General features: G+C 52.3%; 3 protein-coding genes across 4 annotated transcripts; 2 read left to right on the forward strand and 1 right to left on the reverse strand.

Annotated features, from left to right (window-relative positions):
- Positions 1–232: 232 nt before the first annotated feature.
- CD27 (CD27 molecule) lies at positions 233–4,348 on the forward strand (the record flags this gene model as incomplete). Of its 2 annotated transcripts, XM_082850659.1 has the most annotated exons (6): positions 233–368; positions 557–688; positions 3,166–3,318; positions 3,523–3,612; positions 3,882–4,001; positions 4,224–4,348. In XM_082850659.1, 6 exons carry the CDS (start codon positions 233–235, stop codon positions 4,346–4,348), a joined length of 756 nt encoding a protein of 251 aa, XP_082706785.1. The 2 variants fall into 2 exon arrangements, with proteins under 2 accessions (XP_082706785.1, XP_082706786.1); XM_082850660.1 differs by lacking the exon at positions 3,166–3,318.
- An 829-nt stretch (positions 4,349–5,177) lies between these two features.
- TAPBPL (TAP binding protein like) lies at positions 5,178–13,097 on the forward strand. The gene is made up of 7 exons (XM_082850957.1): positions 5,178–5,380; positions 6,148–6,366; positions 6,516–6,788; positions 9,246–9,590; positions 10,217–10,519; positions 11,690–11,773; positions 11,965–13,097. Exons 1-7 carry the CDS (start codon positions 5,320–5,322, stop codon positions 12,006–12,008), a joined length of 1,329 nt encoding a protein of 442 aa, XP_082707083.1. The 5' UTR covers positions 5,178–5,319; the 3' UTR covers positions 12,009–13,097.
- Positions 13,098–15,577: 2,480 nt separating this feature from the next.
- VAMP1 (vesicle associated membrane protein 1) lies at positions 15,578–19,510 on the reverse strand (the record flags this gene model as incomplete). Its single annotated transcript, XM_082849572.1, has 4 exons — positions 19,463–19,510; positions 16,661–16,787; positions 16,318–16,476; positions 15,578–15,643 (listed from the first exon to the last, which is right to left on the reverse strand). Coding segments are annotated over exons 1-4 (354 nt in total). The 5' UTR covers positions 19,465–19,510.
- Positions 19,511–24,465: the final 4,955 nt, after the last annotated feature.

A 24,465-nucleotide genomic window follows, 5' to 3' on the forward strand; every position in this document is an offset into this window, starting at 1 on the left:
CCCAGCGCATGGGAAAGGGGGAGGGGTGGCGGTAGCTGCCTGAGCGAGAAACAGCTACAGTGGAACTTCAACTGCATCAAAGGTCAGCCTGCCACCCAACTCGGGGATAACTCCAAGAAAACAGGCCCGGGAGGTGCAAAGAAGAGGCACCAGCGCCTGGCTGGGCAGGTGCCAACTCCCCCAAGGCCCGAAGTCGGCAGCCAGGGCGGGAAGAGCTCCCCGGACAGTAGCCATGGCCCGGCCACCTCCCTGCTGGCTGTGGGTTCTGGGGCCCCTGGCAGTGCTCTCAGCAACCCCAGCCTCCAAGAGGTGTCCGGAAAAGCATTACCTGGCTCAGGGAGAACGGTGCTGCCAGATGTGCGAGCCAGGTAAGAGGAGGCCTTGCCAGGGTCTAGCTGAGTATGGAGAGAGAGGACCAGGCTTGGGGTGGAGGGACGCAGAGAGGGAGTCTGAGCTCAAGCAAGGAGCAGAATCCTGCAGAGGCCAGGAGGCAGCACCTTGAAGAGGGTGAGGGAGCGGCCTTCCTTGGGCTTTGACCCTGGACCTCTGCTCACAGGAACGTTCCTGGTGAAGGAATGTGACCAGCATGAAAAGGCTACTCAATGTGATCCGTGTACACCGGGGGTCTCCTTCTCACCAGACCACCATACCCGGCCCCACTGTGAGAGCTGCCGGCACTGTAACTCTGGTGAGATGGGCAAGCATTTGGGGGAGCAAAGTGGGTATGGAGAAGCAAAGAGGGAGCAAAGTAGGAGCTTCAGTTGCTTCAAGGCTATGGCAAGTGGAGCCCGTGGTGGGAAACGGGGCGCCCTGGGCGGTGTGTGTTGATGTGGTAGGGAGAGCTGTGAAGTGATTCAGGGAAGGGGCCAGCAGAGTTTGAGGGTCTGCTGAGAAGGGGTCTATGGCTGGGATCAAGACAGTACAGAGTAGGAAGTTGCTGTAGGAGCCGAGATCTTAGACGAGCCTCTCCCCACTGATGAACGGGCCGTATTCTCAGAGTGCACATTGGTCTGGAAATTGGAATACACCTTTCTAAGGACATAACAATCCCAGTCAGTGGATAACACCCTCTTTTTGTCCAAAAGCCAATTCAGGAGAATGAATGTGTATGTGGCTTGTGTCTTTATGTATTTTGTAATGTCATCTTTTTTAAAACTAAGAAATGAAATATCAGCAGCTGGGTTATGAACACTTGCATCATTTCTCTGTTTTAGCTAGAATTTTAGAAACTATGTATGTACAAGTGTACATAGATCAGCAGATCTAAAGTGGCCCCTTTGAACAAATATTCTCCAGCAGGACACTTTTGAGGACGATTTAGCTGAACCACATTACTCGCCTGTAAATGCATTGAGTCTGACTAGGCCTTTTAATACTGTATTCTTGAAAATAAATACCAGGGTTTGTTGCTGCAAATCAGTCAAACGGCAACATATGAAATACACCAGAGGCATTCCTCAGTCTACTTAACTTACAGATGTGATTGTTCATGGGTGCTTCTCTCTTCTTGGCAACAACCTGGGCAAGATGGGGATTTTTTTTTTAGTCAAAGCCTCCCCAACTCACTCTGCAGGCCCCAGTAGAAGGCCTTTTCCTAATATTGAGCCAGTCGGAGCTCCCTCCACTCTGCTCCAGACCGGCCCAACCCACGATCCTCCTCTGTGAGATTCAGCCCACAGATCCCTGAAGCACTCAGGCAGCACCTGGCTGCAGGACTCCAGGGCACTGGAAAGAGGCTGAATGGGCTTGGTCCTCTTGGACCTCAGTATTCCCATCTGTAAGATGGACAAGTGCCTGCAATCAGCATGGAATTCTGTGCACAGGTTGTACATGGCGAAGAGAACTCCCAGGTTTCTGTAGACTCCACTGAAAACAATGGTACTTCACTCATTTTTTAACCAATCCCAGCCCCTTCTTTAACCCTTCCCATCCCTTTGGGCAGATACCCTCCCTGATCTTCTTCACCTTCCCTACCTATTTCCATCTCCACCACCACCGTTCCCTCCTCCATCACTGCTCTTCCTGTGCAGATCCTTATCCAGGCTGGCTCACAATTCCTGGTGAGCCACGAGGAAACCAAGTTCTAGTAGCAACCATGAGTCAGAATTCAGAAAGGAGATGCCACAGGGGCATAAAGATGAGAAGGAATTTACACCCTTTCCTGACAAAAGGCGCACATTAAAGAAATTGGGAGGGTTGATGGTAGTCTTTGGTATCCTCAGACGTCCCTTTCTGCACCCCTCTCCCACCTGTCAGGGCTCCTCTCCCTGGGTTCTCATGAGTGCACCCTGCCCCACCAGGCTCCCACTCGGGCCTGGCCCACATCCGGGTGCCACCTCCCCCAGAGTCACACTTCTCTTCTCACCCCCAAACACCCGTGAACCCAAACCCATGTGGCGCCCTTCCTACCTACCTCCCCCAGTATCACCGATTGGCAGCCACCCAGCACCTGACCTCTACACTTGAATACAAATTATATTTTAGAGGCAAAGGATATCAGTAAAGTTAAAAACCTATTGGGGACCACAGCAGCACCATTGCCAATTGCTAAAAACTGGAAACTACCCAAACACACACCAACAGTAGAACGGATGAATAAATGGTGTTGTATTCACACAGGGGAACACTAGATGGCAGTGAGAATGAACGATTTGCAATCACACTCAACACTGGATTAATCTCACAAAGAGCTGAGTAAAAGCAACCAGGCACGAATGAGCACACGCGCTTGATTCATGCATAGAGTTCAAAAACTGGCAAAACCAACTTGTGGTGTTAGGAAGTCAGTAGCTATTCTTGGTGGGGACGGTGTTAGTGACTAAAAAGGAACACGACTGGTCATCTTGTTTCTTAATCTGGTGCTGGTTACACCTGTGAGTCCAATTCGTCCCAGTTCTCAAGCTTTACACTTGTGACATGTATACCTCTCTATAAGTATACTTCAATAAGAAGTTCCAAAAGCATCAGTGAGTGAGAGGAAAAATCATGTAAGCTGTTTCGACTCCTGAACCGTGAATTTTCTAAAAGGTCCGAGTTTTTCTTGAATAACAATAACACAAATGGCAAAGGCACTGGACGACAGTGGGGGAGGGGCAGGCCTGGGAGGCGAGGGAGGGGATTAAGCCAGTGGACCCTGTGTGTTCCCTCCCTCTCCTCTGTCGCCAGGTCTTCTCATTCGAAACTGCTCCCTCACCGCCAACTCGGAGTGTGCCTGCCCTGAGGGCTGGCAGTGCAGGGACAAGGAGTGTACAGAGTGTGTTGGTCCAGCCCAGGCCCCAGGCCCACACCCACAACCCTCCCACTCACCTTATGCTGAAGGTAAGTTCTAGGCAACCCTCAGTCTGGTCACTGGGGGTAAGGGTCACACCCCAACCAGCACCGCCTCTCCCATGCCCAGCCCCACATGCGTTGCCTCGTCCGCCTGTCTCGGCCTTCGCACCCCCAGGCTCGCTTAGGCCTTCAGCCTAGCCTTGTGCCCTCCGGGGCGCCCTGCGGCTGCCCATCTTGTCTCTGTTTTTCCAGAGATACCAGAGGCCAGGACAGGCCAGCATATGCGGACTCCGGCTGATTCCAGGCGGCTGCCTGCCCCAACTCTAGCTACCCACTGGCCACGTGAGTTTTCTGCCCACTCCCCACCCCAAGAGAGAGAATGCACACAGGAGGGTCCAGGAGGGAAGCCAGGCAGAAAGCTCCTAGGAACAGGGGTAAGAAGAGGGAGAAGCAGAGTCCAGGGATTAGGAAAGGACGTGGTCCAATGGTGGGGGCAGGGGAGGAAGGTGGGGAAAGGGGAGAGGCAGGGGTGACAGAGGGCTGGGCTGAGGGGAGTCAAGGGCTAGGCCCTCCCCCAAACCCCCTTGTGACCCCTGCCCATCCCATCACAGCCCAAAGGTCCCTGTGCAGCACGGATTGCATCCGCATCTTTGCGCTCCTCTCTGGAATGTTTCTTGCTTTCACCATAGTCGGAGCCCTGTTCCTCCATCAACAAAGAAAATACAGATTAAGTAAGAGACAAAATTCAGGTTTCTGCACCCCACCCCACCATCTCGGCTTTGCCTCCCTATCTGGAACCTCATTGAATCTCTCCAGCTCCATCTTTAGCACCCTGTGGCCTCTCTTCCCCTCCTCTAAGCTGGGGCCCTCCTGACAGCCCGCCTTTGCTCACCTCTTCTCGCTTCACCCATCCTCCACCGCCGATCAACACTCATCTGATTCTCCCTCTTCAGACACGAGAGAAGGTCCAGTGGCGCCTGCAGAGCCTTGTCCTTACAGCTGCCCCAGGGAGGAGGAGGGCAGTGCCATCCCCATTCAGGAGGATTACCGAAAACCAGAGCCCGCTTCCTACCCCTGAGCCAGCGCTCGGCGGAGGGGGGCCGTCACTGCTGTCAAGTCCTAGCCTCCATCTCAACCCACCCGCCATCCAGGGGGATCGAGAGCCGGCACCTCCAATTTCAGCACTACCCTCTCATCGGGACCCTTTCGTGTGTGCCGACTTGGGAAACTGTCCTGTGTGCCTTTTCGAGACTGGCAGTGGCGAGGACCCAGGGGAACGAGGTGGGGGGCGGGAAGCGGGAGCCCGAGTGTGTCAGCTGCACCCCTGTGCTGCAAGAGGGCTAGGGCTCCAGGTGGAAGACATACTTCCGCCTACGGTAGGCCCACGTGGTGTACCGCTGACCTAGAAACCCGGCAAAATAAAGAGGCGCCTGCAGCTTTCCAGCTCTGAGAGTTCAGTCTCCCCACGCAGGCCACACCCACCCTCCTCGCAGACCCGCGATCTGAGGGCGGAGCTTTCTCCCGCGCAGGCGCGCTGGGGCCCACGCGGGGGCGGGGGCGGGGGCGGGGGCGGGGGCGGGGGCGGGGGCGGGGGCGGGGGCGGGGGCGGGGGCGGGCAGGTAAGGCGCCTACAGAAAGTGGGGAAAGCTCACGGCTACCGGGGAGCTGCGTCTGTTGTCAGTCCCTCCCTTCCTCCACCCTGCCTCCCGTCCCTTATCTCGACTTTCTTGGGGCTGGTCGGGAGCAAAAGGGCGCACGCGGTGAAGTCAGGTCCTGAAATCACCGGGGGATTTTTTTTGCGGAGGAGAAGGTGGAAGGAAAGAACAGTGAGCAGACTCTGGCTCCAGCACCAATGGCTTCAGCCGGAGGCCAAGGCAGCCTCGGCGACACTTCCTCAAAGTGAAAGCGAAAGCCAAGTAGGCGGAGAGGACTGACGGGGCCAGGCGGTCGGCCAGGCAGGCGTGTTTGGAGCCCCTTCTCCAGCCCGGACCTGGCCGGCGCGGGGCACGAGGAGGGGCGGCGGGGGAGGAGGGCCTGAGAGCAGCCCCCATGGGCTCCGAGGGGTGGTGCTTGCTGGTCTGCTTGGCTCTCTCCGGGGCAGCAGACGCCGGTGAGTCGGGGGCTGGCTGGTGGGGCGTGTCGGGTTAAAGAAGCATCAGGTAGCCACCCTCCCCGAGGTCGCAGAAGGGGAAAGGGGCCGGGAATGGCTTCCAATCGCCTTCTAAGCCCAGCAGGCGGAAGACTGGGCGGCTGGTAACGGAAGGAACCAGTTATGCCGGGGAGAGAGACTGAGAACTCTGGGGAAAGGGCCAAACGAAGGAATGAGGGGCCGCCTCGGTGGATGGGTGGGCCCCCTGGCCTACAGGAGAGGGAGCTGGCCTGGGAGCGGACACCTTCAGGAGAGGAAGGGGGGCCCCTAGCTAGGAGATCACGGAGGGGGGTAGGTGCCCCCCAGAGGTGGGGGAGGGGAAGGCCACCTGTAAAAAGCACGGAGCGAGCAGACCCTGGGGGCTGACTGGGAAGTTGAGACGGCTGCCAATGCCCTAGCATCCAAGCCCGTCTCCTCTCCCAATGCAGTTTTGTTCATTTATATGCTTTTGCTGAGAATTCCTCTGAAGAGATAGCTTTCCATTGATAGGTGGAAATAAGCTTCTTAAATCCCTCTGAGCAAGGGAATTCAGGACTTTAAATAATTCACACCAAGAAGTATGTACTTGGAGAAGCAGGTGCTTCGCAGAAAGCTGTTTCTGGGTAAAACAGGATCAGAGCTGGACGCAGAGGCAGCTAGGAACGGGGAAGATTACCCCTTGATGACTCGACAAGTATAGAAATAACTTTCTGGGCAAGAGGGTGCTCATCCCAGCCTGTTCCCTGCAGTAGAAAGGCAGTGGCGGGCAGTGGACGTGATCTTGGACTGCTTCCTGATGGGGGAAGGTGGGCACCGTGGAGCTTTCGCCAGCAGTGAGAACATGGTGAAGGCCTTGTTGGTGCTGAAGCAGGTGCCAGTGCCGGACGACGGCTCCCTGGAAGGCCTCACGGATTTCCAAGGGGGCACACTGGCCGAGGACGGCCCACTCATTACCTTCGAGGCCTCAGGTAAGAGCCCTCCACCCTGTGTCCCAGTCCTTCTGGGCTCCTTCCAGTTCCTGAGCCCAGTTCCCAAGGACACACACCCACACCTGCTTCCCATCAGCCCAGGTGTTCTCTATCCAGCTCCATCTCTGTGCTGCCCTCTTCTCCCCCAGTGAACCTGATACAGATTCCCCAGGCCGAGGCCTTGCTCCATGCTGACTGCAGCGGCAAAGAGGTGACCTGTGAGATCTCCCGCTATTTTCTCCAGGCCAGGCCAAAGGCCACGGTGGAGACGGCAGCCTGGTTCATCACTAACGTGCTAGTGCCTGGAGAGGGACCTAGTATCTCCATGGTGATGAAGACCCTTGGGGATGCTGAGAATGGGGCTGTCTTGCATCCCATGCTGAAACTGCCCCTGAGCCCCCAGGGGACTGTGCGGACTGAAGGTGAGAAAATGAAAAGTAGCAGAAAGAAAGTTTTAATATTTTTAAAGGGGTCAGAAATGGGGGAATAGTAGGAGAAGGAAGGGGACAAGTCCACCTCCGTGCACATTGGTCATCTCAGGGTGTCCCCTAGGCCTCAGTCCTTTCTTCCTAAAGACCCCAAATGGGGATAATTTTCACCTGGCCAGGTGACTTGAGGACATAAGCCATGTGATGCTCTACTTGCATATGCTGTCCGCAGCTGTCTCAGTGAGCAGAGTGCCAGCTTTTCCCAGGGAACAGCTAGCCTGGTCAAGATGAGAGAGGAGAGCACAGGCCCGCGGAATTTGTTCATTATCTCCTATCAGTAGAACCTGGTCCTTGCTCTCTCCAACCTTGCACATCTCAGAGGGCACAGAAAACTGAGAACGTGATGATAGGTTTCTCCAAAGTTCAGGAATCCAATATTTTGCCTCCAAGAAAGACAACCACATCCAGAGAAGATTAGGGGCCTACACCTCTATCCTTAGAAAGCTTCAGAACACTCAGATTATTCTGCGGTCCAACCTAAATTTATCCTGCTACATCAAAAAAGGGGTCCTCATGTCTGTCCAGTGTCAACCGTAGTCCTAGCATAGCTAGGCATTGCCCCCATTTATTTTGGGATATTTCAAACCTACAAAAAAAGGTGAAAGAATAATAAACACCTGTATACCGTGCACCTGGATTCACCAGTTGTTAACATGTTGCACATCCTTTCCCCCTCCCTCATCTTCTCTCCATTTCCCCTCCGCTTAACTAATTGAAAGTAAACTGCAGACATCTCTACACTTCATCCCAAATGCTTCCATGGATAGCAGGTGTTCGTTTATAACCAAAGACATGAATGTTCTCCATAATCATAAAACCATCGCCTCGGCAGCAACCCAAGGTGGGGAGTGGTCTACCCGGGGTGCAGGCAGTAAGGGGGGTGCAGTGTGCAGATAATGGACGAACGTATCCTCACCATCAGCCTACACTGGCAGTTATGAACCATGTCAGTGATCAAACACTCCTGCCTGCCTACCAGGGCGGACCAGCTTCACCTCCCCCACCATGGCTGGGTCCGCCCCTGATTGTCGTGCTTAAGGCATTTTAAAATTGATACAATACTACTATCAAATATGAAGTCCAAATTCAAACTTCTCCAGTTGCCCTCGTAGTGTTCTTTATAGCCTTGGGGGGTTTGGTTTGGTTTTTGAAGTCCAGGATTCAGACAAGGATTGCGCGTTGTATTTAGTTGTCCCGTCCCTTCAGCCTCCTTTACTCCAGAACAGTCTTCAGAGCCTGAACTATTTTGAGGCCAGGCCACTGCCTTGTAGATGTCCCAGCATTGGGACCTGTCCGATTGTTTCCTCATTAGTCTGGGGTTCAGCACGTTTGGCTCACACACCACCACTGTGTATTTAAGCTCTGTCTCCTTTAGTCTCCTCAGCAGCCTTGCTCTAAGCAGATGAGGTCGGCAACACTGAGGGGCTTGCCCAGGCCACAGAGGGAGTTAAATGGAAGAGCCGGGCTTCTGAAAGCTGACTGCAACTCCAGTAGCTCTTTTTTTTTTAAATTTATTTTTGGCTGCGTTGGGTCTTTGTTGCTACGCGCGGGCTTTCTTTTAGTTGCGGCAAGTGGGGGCTTCTCATTGCAGTGGCTTCTTTTGTTGAGGAGCACGGGCTCTAGGCGTGCAGGCTCAGTAGTTGTGGCTCGCGGGCTCTAGGGTGCAGGCTCAATAGTTGTGGCGCACGGGCTTAGTTGCTCCGCATCATGAGGGATCTTCCCAGACAAGGGCTCGAACCCATGTTCCCTGCATTGGCAGGTGGATTCTTAACCACTGAGCCACCAGGGAAGCCACTCCAGTAGTTCTTAACCTGAGGGTCAACAGTAACCCAAAATTTTTTATAAATTTATATAAAATTTTTTCTTTTATTTTTTTGGCTGCATTGGGTCTTAGTTGCAGGATGCGGGGTCTTCGTTGAGGCATGCGGGATCTTCGTTGTGGTGCGTGGGCTTCTCTCAAGTTGCGGCATGCAGGTTTTCTGTCTCTAGTTGTGGCGCGTGGGCTCCAGGGCGCGTGGGCTCTGTAGTTTGCAGCACTCAGGCTCTCTCATTGAGGCACGCGAGCTCTGTAGTTGTGGCACGTGGGCTTAGTTGCCCTACGGTATGTGGGATCTTAGTTCCCCGACCAGGGATCGAACCTGTGTCCCCTGCATTGGAAGGTGGATTCTTTACCACTGGACCACCAGGGAAGTCCCAGTAAGCCATGATTTTGCATATGTATTTGCCTGGTCTGTAACTTTCATCAGATTGTGCAAGGGGTAAGTGACTCCAAAATGGTTAAGAGTACCACGCATGCATGCTGCCTCTCAACACACCCCGAGCCTGCCACAGCTCAGAGATCAGGTGGCCTCAAGGAGGGAGTGGCCCACAATCACCCTCTTTCTCCCACAGTGGAGTTCCAGGTGACAACACAGACCCCGTCCCTGAATCTCCTGCTGGGGTCCTCAACCTCCCTGCACTGTGGCTTCTCCATGGCACCAGGCTTGGGCATCACCAGCGTGGAGTGGCACCTGCAGCATCAGGGCAGTGGCCACCTGGTGTACCGCTGGGCCACGGGGCAGGGGCAGGGGCAGGCCAAGCGGGAGGGCGCCACCCTGGAGCCTCAGCAGCTGCTCATGGCTGGGGACGCCTCCCTCACCCTACCCAGCCTCACTCTGAAGGATGAGGGGACCTACATCTGCGAGATCACAACCTCCCTGTACCGAGCTCAACAGATCATCCAGCTCAACGTCCAAGGTGAGGCCAGGACTCAGTTATGCCGGGAAGAGGGGGAAAGGGATGTACCTATTGAGAGTGTCTTCCAGAATGGGATCAAACACAAGGGCGCTTTCCTGAGAGGCAGACTGCATTCCCACAGCCTGAATGCCGTCTGCATCCTAGAAGCGCAGATGGCATCAGGTGGAGTTTCCCGTCGGGCTCTAGATAATTCCATCGAGAAGTTTCCCAGCCCAGGATCCTGCTGCCCCGCACTGGCCGGCTGTCTCCAGTCACCTCCGTCCTTTTGGGCCACGTGCAAAGGAGGAGCAGTAGCAAAGCGAGGAGAGGCGTGGGAGCGGCCCGACCGGGAGGCCTGTCTCAACAGGACAGCCTCTAACATCACTGGCTTGCAGTGATGCTAAGAAGGAAGCCAACCTTTAGTTGGTTTCACTGTTGCTTTTCAGTTACCTGTGGGAATCGTACCCCCTTATGTCGTGCATCCAGGCGGGCCCCTCACCACCACTGTCCCCCCGCCGCCTGCCACCTCACTGAGGAGGGGACTTCCGCCTCCACAGCCTGCTCTTATGTGCAGCAGGAGAAGGCTCTAGGCTCCTCTGCTGCCCCGGTGATGCCTGTGGGATTTTACTTCTCCTCCTCTCTTCCAGCTGCCCCCAAAGTACGACTGAGCTTGGCGAGCGAAGCTCTGCCGCCCACCCTCCTCTGCAGTGTCACCGGCTATTACCCTCTGGATGTGACTGTGACGTGGATCCGGGAGGAGCTGGGTGGAGCCCCGGCCCCAGTCTCTGGCGCCTCCTTCTCCAGCCTCCGGCAGAGCATGGCAGGCACCTACAGCATCTCCTCCTCCCTGACGGCAGAGCCTGGCTCTGTGGGTGCCACTTACACCTGCCAAGTCACCCACGTCTCCCTGCAGGAGCCCCTGGGGGCCAACACCTGGGTTGCCCCACCAGGTATGGGAGTGCCCTCCTTTCCCCACCACCACACCTGGGCTCACGGCTCCTGCCCTCTGGCCTTGTTCTGCTTCCCACAGTGTCGGCTGCTTCTTTCCCAAGGTGACAGCCTCCAGAGGTCCCACCCCGTCCTCCAAGACCTTATTACCCCCTGAGTTCTGGGGTACCAGGCACTGCTGAGAGTTGGAGACCAAGGCTGAACAATTCCTCATCCTGCCCTCGAGGAGCTTAGCCCAGTGGGAGGGACAGACTAGGCAGTCAGGGAAGATGACCCGGGGGAGGCCTGCAAGCTGGCTGAGCTGGGTCAGGGGCAGGGAACACCAGGACCGAAGGGACGTCATGTGTGAAGGCCTCATTATAAAACAGCCTAGAAAGAACTGGGGGGCCTGCACGGCTAGAGGCAAGGGTGCGTGGGGAAAGGGGGCTGTGGCCGTGAAGCTTGAGAGGTGATGGTGTTCACTGAGCGTCTGCGTCAAGCCAGCAGGGCACTGAGCCCTCAGATGTGGGCCTCCACAGGTCCTCACTCCTCCCATCTTAGAGATGAGTAACTGATACTTGCAGAGGTTCAGTAATTTGCCCAAGGTCACCTGCCTAGGAAATGGTAAAACAGAAAATGTGGAAAATAGGCAGGCGATTCCCCTACAGCCTCAACCCCCCTCCTGCTACTGATGGGCAGATAACAACAGGCCTTCAAGCTGGAACTTCATCCCGAGGCCACAGAATGTCTTCGAAAGGCCCTATACCGTAAAGAGTCGGCACCTCGAAATGCCTTGCTTGGTGTCTCATGAGACTGTAAGCTTCCCCAGAACTCGGGTTTTGCCTCAGCTTACATCATTCCCAGTGGTTTACACAATTCCAGTTTAACTATCACCAGCTAATCTAAACTAAATCTCCCGTGCAGAGCCGTGTGAAAAAAGGTGGTCCTGAGGTGGGAAGAGGTAGAGGATTCTGTGTGGAGTGACACACAGACGTCCACCGAGCAGGCCCCAGCGCCACCGTGTGCTGGTCCCTGGGTGAGAGCAGGAAAACAGCTGATGGGAGCTCCTCGACCAGGGACGCTTGAACGCGGGCGCGCGCGCGCCCTGTCCTTCCTGCCGGGGCAGACGCTGCACATGAAGGCTCAGTATGATTCCCGCCACTGATCCCCGTCCACACCTCTGTCCCCTACAGAGCAGAGGACGGCCTTTGGAGTCCTTTTTGCCAGCAGCCTCTTCCTCCTGGCACTGCTGTTCCTGGGACTGCAGAGACGCCAAGGTAAGAGTGAGCTTGCGCACCCTTGGCTCTGGCCCTGACCGAACTCACTTGGAGACCAGCTGCTCTAAGTGCCGCCACACCCAGACCAGGGATGAAACGCAAGCATCCAGAGCTCCAGCTGGCCCCCCAGCCCCCAGCTCCTGGGCTCACCCCAACTGACACCAACTTCCTTCCCTCCCGTTTTCTCCTAGCTACCTCACCAAGGCCTGCCAGGACCCCGAGGCACTCCGGGTAGCCACTCTCCTGCCTTAGGTATAAGCGTCACATTCTCCCAGAAGGACTCTAAGCTGAGTCCCAGAGCTCAAAGAGGCCCCGAGAAAGATACGAAGAAGGCACAGATCACTGACTGTGGCGCTGGATTTCTGCAGGCCTCTGCCTTCCTTCACTGCATGCCCTGGGCTGATACACCCAAGGGAGAAAGCGTGAAGAGGTGAGAGGGTGGCAGGAAGGCAGGAGGTCTGGGTGGAGGTTAAAACATGAGCCAGGTTTGAGGCACGGTGGTAGGAACATATAGCAGAAAAAAATTAAGAAAGGAGCGGATGAGGGACAGTGGAACAGGATGGGGGTTGGAGGGCCACGCACAATCGTTGAACTCTGTCCCAGTAAAAGCCCTCATGTCCTCAGAAGCAAAGCTTTTCCACTTTCCTGTCTTTCCCCACACTGGGGCCCGCCCCGCCGCTTGGCTGGCAAAGTGCTTGAGGTGTGAAACGAAGACCCTCAGAGGCGGCCCTGGGCCGCCCCCTCAGTCGCTCAGGGTAACCTTGAGCTGCCGTTAAGCTCCTGTACCTTTGGACAGCTGCTGGGCATTTCAGGACACCTGCACACACCCCTGCCTCGGCCGCAGGGGACAGAGCTCCCCTGTCAGTCATTTTCAAACGGGCCTGGTCAGCACAGTGGGACTTGGCAGAAGATGGCTATGCGTGGGGACGGTGGGGAGCAGAGCGTGTCCCCTGGGGGCCTCCTCAGGGCCTGGCCCAGGACCTGGAGGGAGGAGGCGGCAGATGTCTAAGAAGATCTGCGGGTGTCTGTCCGTGAGATGCCCGCTCAGCTTCCTGCCGTGGCTTCCTGTCACCCACACCTGAAGAGCTGGGCTGCTTCGGGCACGGAGGCTGAGAGCGGAGACCACTTCCTCTGCCAGCACCCAGCTGTGGAATCTCGAGAAGACCGACAGCACCCGTAAGCCACCCTTCCGGCGCAGGGCACCATCAGAAAGGAACTAGAGAGAAACAAGACGCCTCCGCCCCGCTGCACTCACCCCAACCCAAACAACAGCCGAGTCGGTTTAGTGGTAGGAAGTTATATTGTTGTTTTGCCTTTGTTCAGAATACAGGAAATTGGTAAATACGCCACATGCCTTTGGTGGAAGTACAGCTGTTATTTCTGTACAAGTAGGAGATTGGGGTTAGAAAAAAAGACAGAGAGGTGATGACAGACACACAGTGGGGACGCCACATCGTCCCACGGCAAACCCAAGAGGGGCCGAGGAGACTCGGCCTCGCGTGGCTGCCAAGCCCCAGGCTTAGTTGTATATTTGCTGATGCACATGGGTGGTGGGAGGGAAGGGGGGCGGCAAAGACACAGAAGAGGGGGGTACAGGGCAGGGTGAGAAAGAGAATAGAAGGGCTACCGTCCCCAGAAGAACAAAGCCAACTACACCTGGGACAGATGGCACAGAAACGCAGAAGAGATTCCTGTGATGGGGCGGGCCAAGAGGGCGGATTTGCTCCAGGCTTGGGACACATCGAGGACAGTGGTGGTTCTTCTCCAGCGGTGACCCCCTGCATTAGGCAAGGGGAGCCCAGAGGAGGGTGGAGGCCTTCGAGGGGCCTCTGGCCGTTAGGAGGGTACAGAGACTGCCTTCGTCCAGCTCTTCCGTCCCGCCCTGGGGCAGGACGAAGGGAATGTGGGAACAGGGCGAAGGGAGAGGAAGGATGGTTTTGCGGAACGAAATGCTGCTGCGTGGAAAGCGAGCCTGGCCCAGCCTCCTCCTGCTGGTGGACGGAAGGAACGAAGGGACGTGGGGCGGTCCCCGTTCTGTTCCCAGCCGGCCCTCCTCCCCTCTCACCGGGGTCTGTCCCACTGAGTGCCCTTTCCTGAAGCCCAGCACTGGCCCCCGAGACAGGCTGAGCAGCTCCATCCCCAGGTCCCACTGTCTGTGCCACAAACCATGCAAAGAGGAGGAAGGCAAAGGGAATTCAGGGGTGCTTTGGAAGGGGAACATACTGCTGGAAGAACAGAGGGCCCGCTCCAGACGAGAAGGCGCCGTGGTGGCACAGCAGTCAACAAGCAGGCCCGTCTGCTGACGGCTCCACCTCCGCCCCAAGGCTGGCGGGGGCACCGGACTCCCAACGCTCAGGAGCGGCCGGGCCTCAGGAAGGGCCTCTCTCCTCAGCCCTGCCTTTGGCAAGTACACGGGGGTGGTGTCGGGGGAAGGGCTCCCAGAGGGTCCAGGGCTCCTACCCTCCGACATCTCATCCTCCTCCATCAACAGCAAGGGAGGTACAGGACGCTTGTAACAAGAGGGTGAGAAGTGGCTTCCTCCAAGCTTGGTATTTTCAGATTAGGCCCTTGACTCGCTGTTTCTCTGTAACTAACGGGCATTCTCTCATTATCTATGCCCGTAACTAAAATTGAGAGGCTCAAACTTTGGCTAAATGAAATTGTTTGATGCCTTCACGAGCAATACAGAATGCTGTAGAAAACGTGGACAAGAGCCCCTTCCAGGTATGAGCTTGTGGGACTGTTTCTAGGATGGGAACGAGAGTCCTGATATTTTTGCTATTAATACGTGTTCTCCAGGTCTCTGGAGGACAAAGTAAAAGGTTGTAAGATCCCTGAAGACATAGATCTTGGACTAACAGATGGGAAATAACTGTGAAAAACAGGTTTGACTTTCTACAAGAGTCCTGCACCAGGACCAAGCTGGACTTTGGGCCTGGCTCAGGCTCCTCTGCAGGCCTGGCACAGGAGAGGTGAGGGGGCATCCTCCCAGCTGCTCCCAGCCTCCTCCGGCCAGCAGCCTGGCCTTTTCTGGCAACACCATGGGCACAACACTCTTCTCCTCGTCCCAGTCTTGGCCCCTTCTTGAGCACGTCACCTCAGCTACACCCCTTTCCCCATCCCTTGGCCTCCAACTCCTTTTGTCTTTGGGGGAACCTGAGAGAACATGAGAGGGTAGGAAGGAGATCCCAGCTGTTGTTCTTCGGGTAGTTAATTCAAGACTGCACCACAAGCAGCATTTCCAGTGTCGCAGGACAGAGCGCAAATGAAAGCAACACAAGGGGAGGAGTGGGCGATGGAGAAGCAGGGCTGGGATGGAGGAAGGCAGATGGGGAAGTTCTGGGGAGAAACAGCAGGACAGGGACATGAGTTTGGATGGCAATGGAGAACAGGGAAGGGGCGGCACATTCTCAAGCAAAAAAGTAGACTGGACACAGGAGTCAGGAAGTCCCAGATGGAAAAGAGAAAGAGGAGAAAACAAGAGGGCAAATTACATCAGGTTACTGGACATTCAGGTGTAGTTGTAGGTGTCCCATCCCCACGGTCTCCCTCTGACCCAAGCCAGTGAGAAGAAGCACAGCCCACTTGCTCAGAACAGGAGCCACGACCTTCCCCCACAGTCCTGCAGAGTGAAGGCTTGTCCACCGAGGAGGTCCCTCACCTCTGCCCTCCCGCCCTCCCGCACCAGGTGGTGCTTCCCTGGCCACGATCTCCATACCTCAGTCAGAGCAGCCCCACTCCCCAGGCAGGCAGGCAGGCAGGCGACGCCGGGACCTTCCCACCTCTTCACCCCAACCAGCAACCTCAGCGATACTTACTTACAATAACTACCACGATGATGGCACAGATGGCTCCCAGCATGATCATCATCTGAGGAGACATTGACAAAAAACAAGCCCTTGGATTTGGGGAAGGAGGCAGGAGCCAGGACCGGGGACTCGGACAGCGGAAGAAGCCACACGCCCCCCAGGACAGCTGAAGGCCTCCCAAGCCCTCGTGCTCCCCATCAGACAGTAACCCCTGCACCACAGCTGGAGCTTCTCAGAAACACGAGAGGGTCCGCAGCTTGCTCCTGGTCTCCTAGTTCCTGTTGCCCGGAGGCTTTTAAAGGAACGCCAGAGCGGGTGCAGACTTCGGGTCTTTAGTCAACTGGTTCGTTTTTCATCAAAAAGTGTTCAGCTCATTCCCAAAAGCTGCAGGTATTTAAATATATAGCTACCCCAGCCATTGTGTCGATGTCGGTGTATCTCAGGAACGGTCAAGTAAGAATTTTTCCCGGGGTCCTTTGAGAAAAGGCAGCTTGACTAACCCCTCCAAACTCCTCAGGGTCTCCCCTGGCCCTCAGTTAGTGGTTCTGAGCACTTTAGCGTACCCTGGTGGCCAATTCGGGTAATGCAGCTCAAGAAGGAGGCTTCCCAGATTGCCTCCCAAGAGTCCTGCAGGGCACAGATCGTGAGAGGGAAGGATTGTGGAACCTGAGGGTTTTCCCGCCTCCTATGTGTTGAGACCCAGGAAAATAAGGGGGAAAGGACAAGAACATTCACCTTGCAGTTCTTCCACCAATACTTCCTCTTTAGCTTGGCAGCGCTGCTCTCAAATTGTGATGCGCCCGCCTGCAAAGCGTCGGCTCTGTCATCCAGCTCTGACAGCTTCTGGTCCCTCTCCAGGACCTTGTCCACATTTACACGCATGATGTCCACCACCTGAGCAGGGCGCAGGAGCAAACCGGCTAAGCTCCCCCAGAGCCGGGGAGAGAACAGCAAGTCTGCCCTGCCTAACTCTAAGGGGTGCCCTGTCTCCCGGAGCCTTTAGCTGCCCCTCTAGATAAAGAGAAGTTTCCCAACTTCCATGACTTGGAAACCCTTAGAGAAAAAGCTATCCACGTACCTCCTCCACTTGTGCCTGGGTCTGCTGTAGTCGTCTGTTACTGGTCAAATTAGGAGGAGGGCCAGGGGGACCCCCACCTGGGGCAGCCCCTTCTGCCCCTTCGGTGGGTGGCTGAGCTGCCGCAGACCTGCGGAGAGAAGTGCACAGAGTGACCAAGACAAGAAAGGAATCACATACGTTCTCACCCCTATCACCAAAGCAAGGGTGATACGGCTATATGCAAGTAGAAGGGATTCCAGCTCCTTGGCAATACCAAGTGGGGAGATGCAGCACAGAGGTCCAAAGCAAAAGATGAAAGATCCTGTAACAGATGGGGCTCAGCGACATCCAGGGTGGCATCAAGAGCTCTCGTTTGGGCTATCCTCTGACCCAAACTCAAACACATCCTCTGGCACAATGGCCACAGGGACAAGTGGGCCAGTCTTGGCTTAAATGGCATTTCTCTGCCTCCCGGAAGCCTTTTTCACATGAAGTCAAACTGGAAAACTCCAATCCAGGAGAATTACCTACAAAAAAAAACTCAACCCTCAGGACAAGCTTACAGACTGAACAACTCTTTTTTTTGCAAAGCCTGAATATAAAAAGAAAGGCCAAGCTGACAGACTCTGCTGAAGGGGAGCCAGTTATTGGTTGTTTCATGCAATGATTAGTATATCGTGGCCACTGTAAGGACGACTTGGAGAATCACCAAAGGCCTCTGTAGTTGCAGTGAGTCAGGACTGTTCGCTTGCTTTGTTTTTTGGCAGAGAAGACTGGGGTTTCACTTAGATAGAACTGGGGCCCAAAGCAATTGTGTCAATTGTGAAAGTGTTCCAAGAGCATAGACAGGGAGCAAAAATATTGGAAATGGTCCTCAGTGTACATGCACCAGAGACAGCCTGTCCCTTCCTTTTTTAGATTTGGCATCCAGTCTCAGGAGACTCTCCTAGTTCCTGATGTCCCAACTAGAAATCTTGGTTTACACTGCTAGGCACAGAGACCATACTCCCTTTCCCTTAGCCTTAGGGGAGAATAATCCAGTGTGGGATTCTCAAAATAAACTCCTCTCCACGTCCCAACACACGGAAGCTAAATTCACCTTCTCAAGAATTCCCTGAAGTCTAACCTAAGGCATGAGATTTTCTCTGCCAAGGAAGAAGTCACAGGTAGGAGAGAGATCTCTGCAATTTGATGGAGAAAAGAAATTACAATAAGAACTCCTCAAACAGAAGCAGAATCTCACAAAGCCTACCTCATAGGAGCAGTCCAAGAGTAAATGCACTACGGATGAAACCATCACAAAGTCACCAAAAAGGAAAAGCCTTGACTACTCACAATAGAACTAATACCCAGAAGTTCCTCCTCTCTAAGTAAGTAAATTTCAGTCTCAAAAGAGAATAACCCTTCAGAGAGGTTATACTAGCAGATTACACCTGACTCATCTTGGCTAAAAGAATTGCTTTCCCATTGCCCTTTAAGGCACAAAGGAGGCAAAGGAAAGATACAACACTATGGCGGCCACCAGACTCCTATGCTACTACTGTGCCACACAATCTAGTTCTCTGGTGAAAGTGGAAAATTCAAGGAGTAGGAAGTAGCCAGTGTTTGGTCTTGGAAGCAGTCCAGGCTGGTGGCACCAATGACAAGATTAAGGTCAGAGACCTCGTGATGCCCTTCTAGTCGGTTTCCCCATCTCCTTCCTTTCATCCCACATGGACGCTACTGGGAACCAGTCAACTGAAGAGGCTCCCCCTCCCCAAAATGAAAACACAAGGAATCCTAGGGCTTGGCCAAAACGCATAGAATATCATATACAGTTAAAACTGTAGAAATCAAATAGAGAAAAAGGGAAATCGTTATAAAGCATTTGAAGGGACCATTTCACTTATTACTTCTTGGGAGTTGGGAACACGCAGGAGTAACATATCCGGGGATAGTTATAACCCTTATATAACGTAAGTAAATCTTTTCCCTTTTAGTCACCAAGAGAAGCAACACAAATACATCTAGGACCAGGCCAGGACTCCAAAAAGAAAGGGAAGTTCTTCATTTGTCTAGCTATAGTTCTCCCTCAGGATCTTGGGATGGGGTGACCATGGTCAGATGACTAAATTGATGATTAGAGACTAAATTGAATGTACTGAGGGAAGGTGGCGGGGAGGGGAGGGGGGGATCCTTAGCTCTATTTCTCTTCCAAGTACTTGGCTAAGACTCAATGACAGGAAAACTCCTATACGGGTGGCCTTGGGATGAATGGACGCTTGGAATCACACGCCACTGCCCCTTGAGTCTTTGTGAGCTGCTCACCTGGCGCCAGAGAACTGGCAGATAAGTTTCTGGAGCTTTGCTCACTACCAAGAGCGGGGTCTACTCGTCACGGTCGGGGTGAGGGGCGTACACAAAGCTAGAGACTGCAGAGCAACCCAAGTTACTAACTGGCAGGTGCACCCATGACTGTCCTTCTAGAGGCCCCAAGCACAGCTTCAATCAACGACAAGTAAGGGCCTGGAGCCCCCTCCCGGGTGTCTCCGCGCCCCACCTTCACCCGAGACTCGACTGAGGAGCCCCGCAGGTGAGAGGAGAGGGGGCAATGAATGTGGGACCCCCGCGCCCCTGCCCCGCCCATGGGGTGCCGGCTGCGGCTGGTGCAGGAATGGGGTGCTGCCTCCCCTCCCCGGGGGTGGCTCGGCCTGCGGACGGCGCGCGGCGGTGGTTCCCCGCGTCGCCGCAGCTGCTGCAATGCGCCATTTTCGGTCCCGCAGAGTCCGGCGCTGGGGTGAGAGTTGGCAAGGTGTCGCGCCCCCCACACCAGGGTCAACTCACATGTCTCTGACAGAAGGAGGAGAGGTCCGTCTCCTCTCCCGAGGCTGCGGCGAGACACCCGGCCGGGGAACACTGCGGTGAAACCGACCGCACCGCCGAGCTCCGCTTCCAGACGGCCACTCGGAGCTCTAGCTGCGGTGGAACTGACTGCACCTGCACCCCCGGCTCGTCTTTATTAGCGCTGGCCGCGCCCCCAGATCACGCTGACAACGCTGCGGCCCAATCCACGCCCAGGACAGGTGCCAGTCCCGAAGCGAAGCCCGGATAAGGCCTGGAGTGCCCGCCCCTGAAAATCTGCCAGTCACAGCTCTCTTCTCATCCTGACTCGGGTAAGGAGCGGTGCCGGAAGGATCTGACCAATACAGCTCTGGTTTGCGTACCTGTCTAACTAAGCGACGGGGCGGGGTGGAACTAGGCGCCCGCTCCCTGGAAGGGCGGCTCCAACAATTTGAATTAGGCCTTTTTGGTGCCTCCCAGCCAATCGCTAAGCAGTTCCTTAAGTCCGGGCCCGCTCGCGGCCGCCGGCGCCGGCGTCTCCAGCCAATCACACCGCTTCCGCTGACAGCGGTGGGCGGGGGCGGGGGCGGGGGCGGGTTCCGGCTTGCTACGGCCTGGACTCTGGAGCCCGGGGAGCGGCGGAGGTTCGGTGGTCTAGGCACTGCGCTGGCGCTCGGACCTGGCCGGCCTCCACCCCACCTCCCCGCCTTTGACAGCTCTGAGGAGGCTGAATCCATCAAGGCAGAGCCGCAGGCTCCCGTGGCCAAAGTAAATACGAGAGCTCCGTTCATCCGTTCTACACAGCCAACCAGCCCCTCACGCAGTGTATCCTAATTTTAACTCCCCCTCCCCAAACCTGCTCCTCCTAACCCTCCCAGGTAGCTTACTACATCGATTCAGTTGCCCAAACCAGAAACCTGGAAACTATCGTAGATTTCCTCCCCGTTCATCTTTACCTGTCCTCTAATAATTCAAGTTTTCCTTCTTAGCATTTCAAGGATTCTCCCCTCGTCTCACTGTCCTGCTTCAGATTATTGTCCCTTACCTGGACGCCCTCGGTTGTAAAACTATTATTTTATGTCCCGATAAGTTAAAAGGTAGCAAATCAACTGTGACATAATGCTTTCTTATCACTTCGAATTTTTATTTTATATTTATTTAAAGTGCAGGTGTCTATAAATGTAGATTTTTATCATACTTCACTCTCGTGAAAATACATAAAAAGGAAAACAGAAAAGAGTAACATGGTAACAGTGTTCATAAAACTTCACATTCAGACACTGACTCTTATGATTCATTTTTTTTGCTCATGTGCATGATTTCCACACAATGTAGTCCTCTGTGCATGCCATCAGGGGCTTTGGTGATGCAGCATTTCTTAAAGGAATGCTCCTTTTCTGTCTCTGGAATTTTCTTCCAAGCCTCAGACACCCATTTGGCAAAGTTTGATTCTTATGAGCCAGTATGACAAATACAGTATGACTGTTCTGGCTAATAGTTATAGTCAAACATCCCAATTTAGATGTTAAAATGAAAAATAAAAGTGCCAAGTGCCTCTTAAAATTAATGAAATATAATATCTTTCTGTTTCATCTTGCTCTCGTTTATAACCATCCTCTAAGAAACCACCAGGGTGGTCTACCCAAATGTTACAACCCTGCTTAAAACCTTTAAACAATTAGAAACACAATGTATTGATCATATGTGTTTATCCCATGCCCCTTCTGAAACTACATCAAAATGAAAATTGGTAAATACTGAAAACAAATTATAAACCCTCAAAGACAAACAGAATGGAAGGAATTGTTTCAGGCAGCATGAATGGCTAAATATGCCCACCAGATTCACATGAGGTGGCAAAAAAAAAAAAGTACAGAGCGGTTCCCCTGTACCCCTTCACCCAGTTTCCCCCAATGGTAACATCTTGTTTAGCTACAGTACAATATTAAAACCAGGAAATTGACATTGGTACAATCCACAGAGCTTATTCAGATGTTGCCTCTTTTACATGCATTTGTGTGTGTGCATGTGTGTGTGTGTGTGTGTGTGTGTGTAGTTTTATGCAATGTGTGTGTAGATTCCTGTAACCACCACCACAGTCAGGTTACAGAACTATTATATGACTACCAGGCTCCCTTGTGCTATCCCTGTATAGCCACACCCACCCCGATCCCGCACCCTTGACAACTGCTAATTTGTTCTCCATCTCTATACCTTTATTTCAAGACTGTTATATAAATGGACTCAGACAGTCTATAACCTTCTAAGATTGGCTTTTTTTTTAAATATCCTTGAGATCCATTCAAGTTGTGTGTATAAATAATTTTCATTGCTGAGTAGTATTTCCGTGGTACGGATATACCACAATTTGTTTAACCATTTACCTGCTTAAAAGACATTTGGGCTGATTCCAGTTTGGGCTTATTACAAATTAAAGCTGCTATGAACATTTATGTACAGTTCTGCATGAACATAAATTTTCATTTCTCTAGAATAAATGCCCAAGAGTTCAATTACCGGGTAATAAGGTAATTTTGCATATTTAGTTTTATAAGAAATTGCCGAACTCTTTTCCAGAATGACGGCACCATTTTAGATTCCCACCAGCAACGCATGAGGAATCCAGTTTTTCCACATCCTCACCAGCATTTGTTGTTGTCACTTTTTTTAAAAAAATTTTAATCATCCTGATAGTTATTTAGTGATATATCATTGTGGATTTAATTTTTGTTTTTCCCTGATGGCTAATGATGTTGAACATATTTTAATGTGTTTATTTGCCATCTATATATCCTCTTTGGTGAAAGATCTGTTCATGTCTTTTGCCCATTTTCTAATTGGCTTGTTCATTTCTTTTACCTTTGAGTTTTAAGAATTCCTTAAATATTCTAGATAAAGTACTTTGTCAGATAAGTGGTTTCTCCCAGTCTGTCTTTTGTCTTTTCATCCTCTTAACTGAATCTTTTGTAGAGGAAACGTTCTTAATTTTAAGATCCAATTTATCAACTTGTCCTTTAATGCATCACTTTTGGTGTCACACTTTGCCTAGCCCTAGAGTCTCATAATTTTCTCCTATTTTATTTTCTAAGAGTTGTACAGTTTTGTTTCATATGTAAGTCCATAATCCATTTTGAGTTAATTGTTGTATGAGGTGTGAAGTTTAGGTCGGGGTTCCTTTTTTTTTGTCAATGGATGTTCAATTGCTCCAGGACTGTTTGTTGAAAAAGCAATCCTTCCTCCATTGAATTGTTTTGCATTTTTGTCAAAAATTAGTTGGGCATATTTGTGCAGGTCTGTTTCTGGGTTTTCTATTCAGATCCATGACCTATGTGTCTGTCCTTCTGCCAATAACATGCTATCTTAATTACTGTGGCTATGGTAAACCTTAATATAAGGTAGAGTTATTTTTCCCACTTTATTGTTCTTTTTCAAAATGGGTTTAGCTATTCTAGGTCCTTTGCCTAATAGATCATTTTAAAAATGCATTTGTGTAAACTGGCAAGAAAATAGACTATTTAAGGACCAAAAAACTAAGTGAAAGCTGGTACCTGGAGAGGTAAATTGAGCACTGAAGCTTGTTTTGCCTTGAGGGCGTTTGCTTAAAAGTTGAATTTAGGCATGGTGACCTCATAGGGTGCCACTGTGGCATAGGAGACAGAACCCAGGGCCTGCATAGGGTTGGAAATCTAATAGAAGGCCCTCACTATAACACCAGAACCCCAGAAGACTATATCCTCATGTAAGAGTGGATTTAAAATATGCTAACACCTGAACTGCCCCTAGGGGACTGCATAGAAAATCTGCTCATCTGGAATCTAAGTGCCTACTAGAGATCTTTTCTTTTTTCTTTTAAATATATGCAGATAATTTATCATCAAAGCTGTGACTTTTCTGCCTGAATTCCTTGTTGGTCCGAAAAACAAAATAGCAAGCATTTAAAATGGTTCCAGGTTGACAGTGCCACCAAGCACCAGCTGAAACAATGCAGATCATCTCTGGATGCGCTGATCTTCAATCTAGGCCTTGGGGAATTTCCACAGATACAGTTCCAAGAAAAATAGATTTTGGTCAAAAACGGGAAACAAATAAGGAGCAAAGAGCCAGGAGCAAGAGCCAGCAAAGATGGAAATAGGAAGTAAGAAAATTAGAAAATCAAGCCAAATAGTTCAATATCTGATTAATAGGAGTTCTAAAAAGAGAGAAAGGGACTTCCCTGGTGGATCCCTGGTCAGGAACTAAGATCCTGCGTGCCACATGACGTGGCCCCCCAAAAGAGAGAGAGAGAGAGAGAGAGAAAGGAACAGGAATGAGAATGGCAACTCAATACAGTATTAAAAGATAGATGATGTGACAGTGCCTTTAAAATTCTGAAGACACATGATCATTACCTAGAATTCTATACCAGCCAAACGAATATAAGACCAATACGTACCAATATAAGATAAATATAGACATCTTTCAGATATGCAAGGAGTGAACATTTTTACTTCTCTTTCCAAGTAGGCTACTATAAGATGTGCTCTGGTAAGCAGGAAAGAGAAAGGCAGCAGAGCTAGGGAATGGAATGCTGGATCCACACACAAAACTGGTGAAGGAAATCTTTGGAATGAAAGCTACACCACAGACCCAGAAACAACCTGTCCTGACTGAAGTAGGAGAAGGAGGAAACTGCAGGACAGTCTCCAGAGGGGGGAAAAAAACCTGTAAAGCATCTGACATGTTTAAATATTTGAAAAAGAATATGAACAAGTACTTTACAAGTCTGATGCGACGTGCGGAAAAAATTAGAGCTAGATACATAGAAAATTATATTTTGAAAAAGAGGTAATTGTAAACTTAGGGGAAAACAAAAAGTTGAATAAGAACTAGAAATTATCTCACCTTTACGTTAATTGATTTTCAACAAAGTGTCAAGACGGGACTTCCCTGGTGGCTCAGTGGTTAAGAATCCGCCTGCCAATGCAGGGGACAAGGGTTTGAGCCCTGGTCTGGGAAGATCCCACATG

Source organism: Leucopleurus acutus, assembly GCF_964270905.1.
Source record: "Leucopleurus acutus genome assembly, chromosome: 11".
Lineage (NCBI taxonomy): Eukaryota > Metazoa > Chordata > Mammalia > Artiodactyla > Delphinidae > Leucopleurus > Leucopleurus acutus.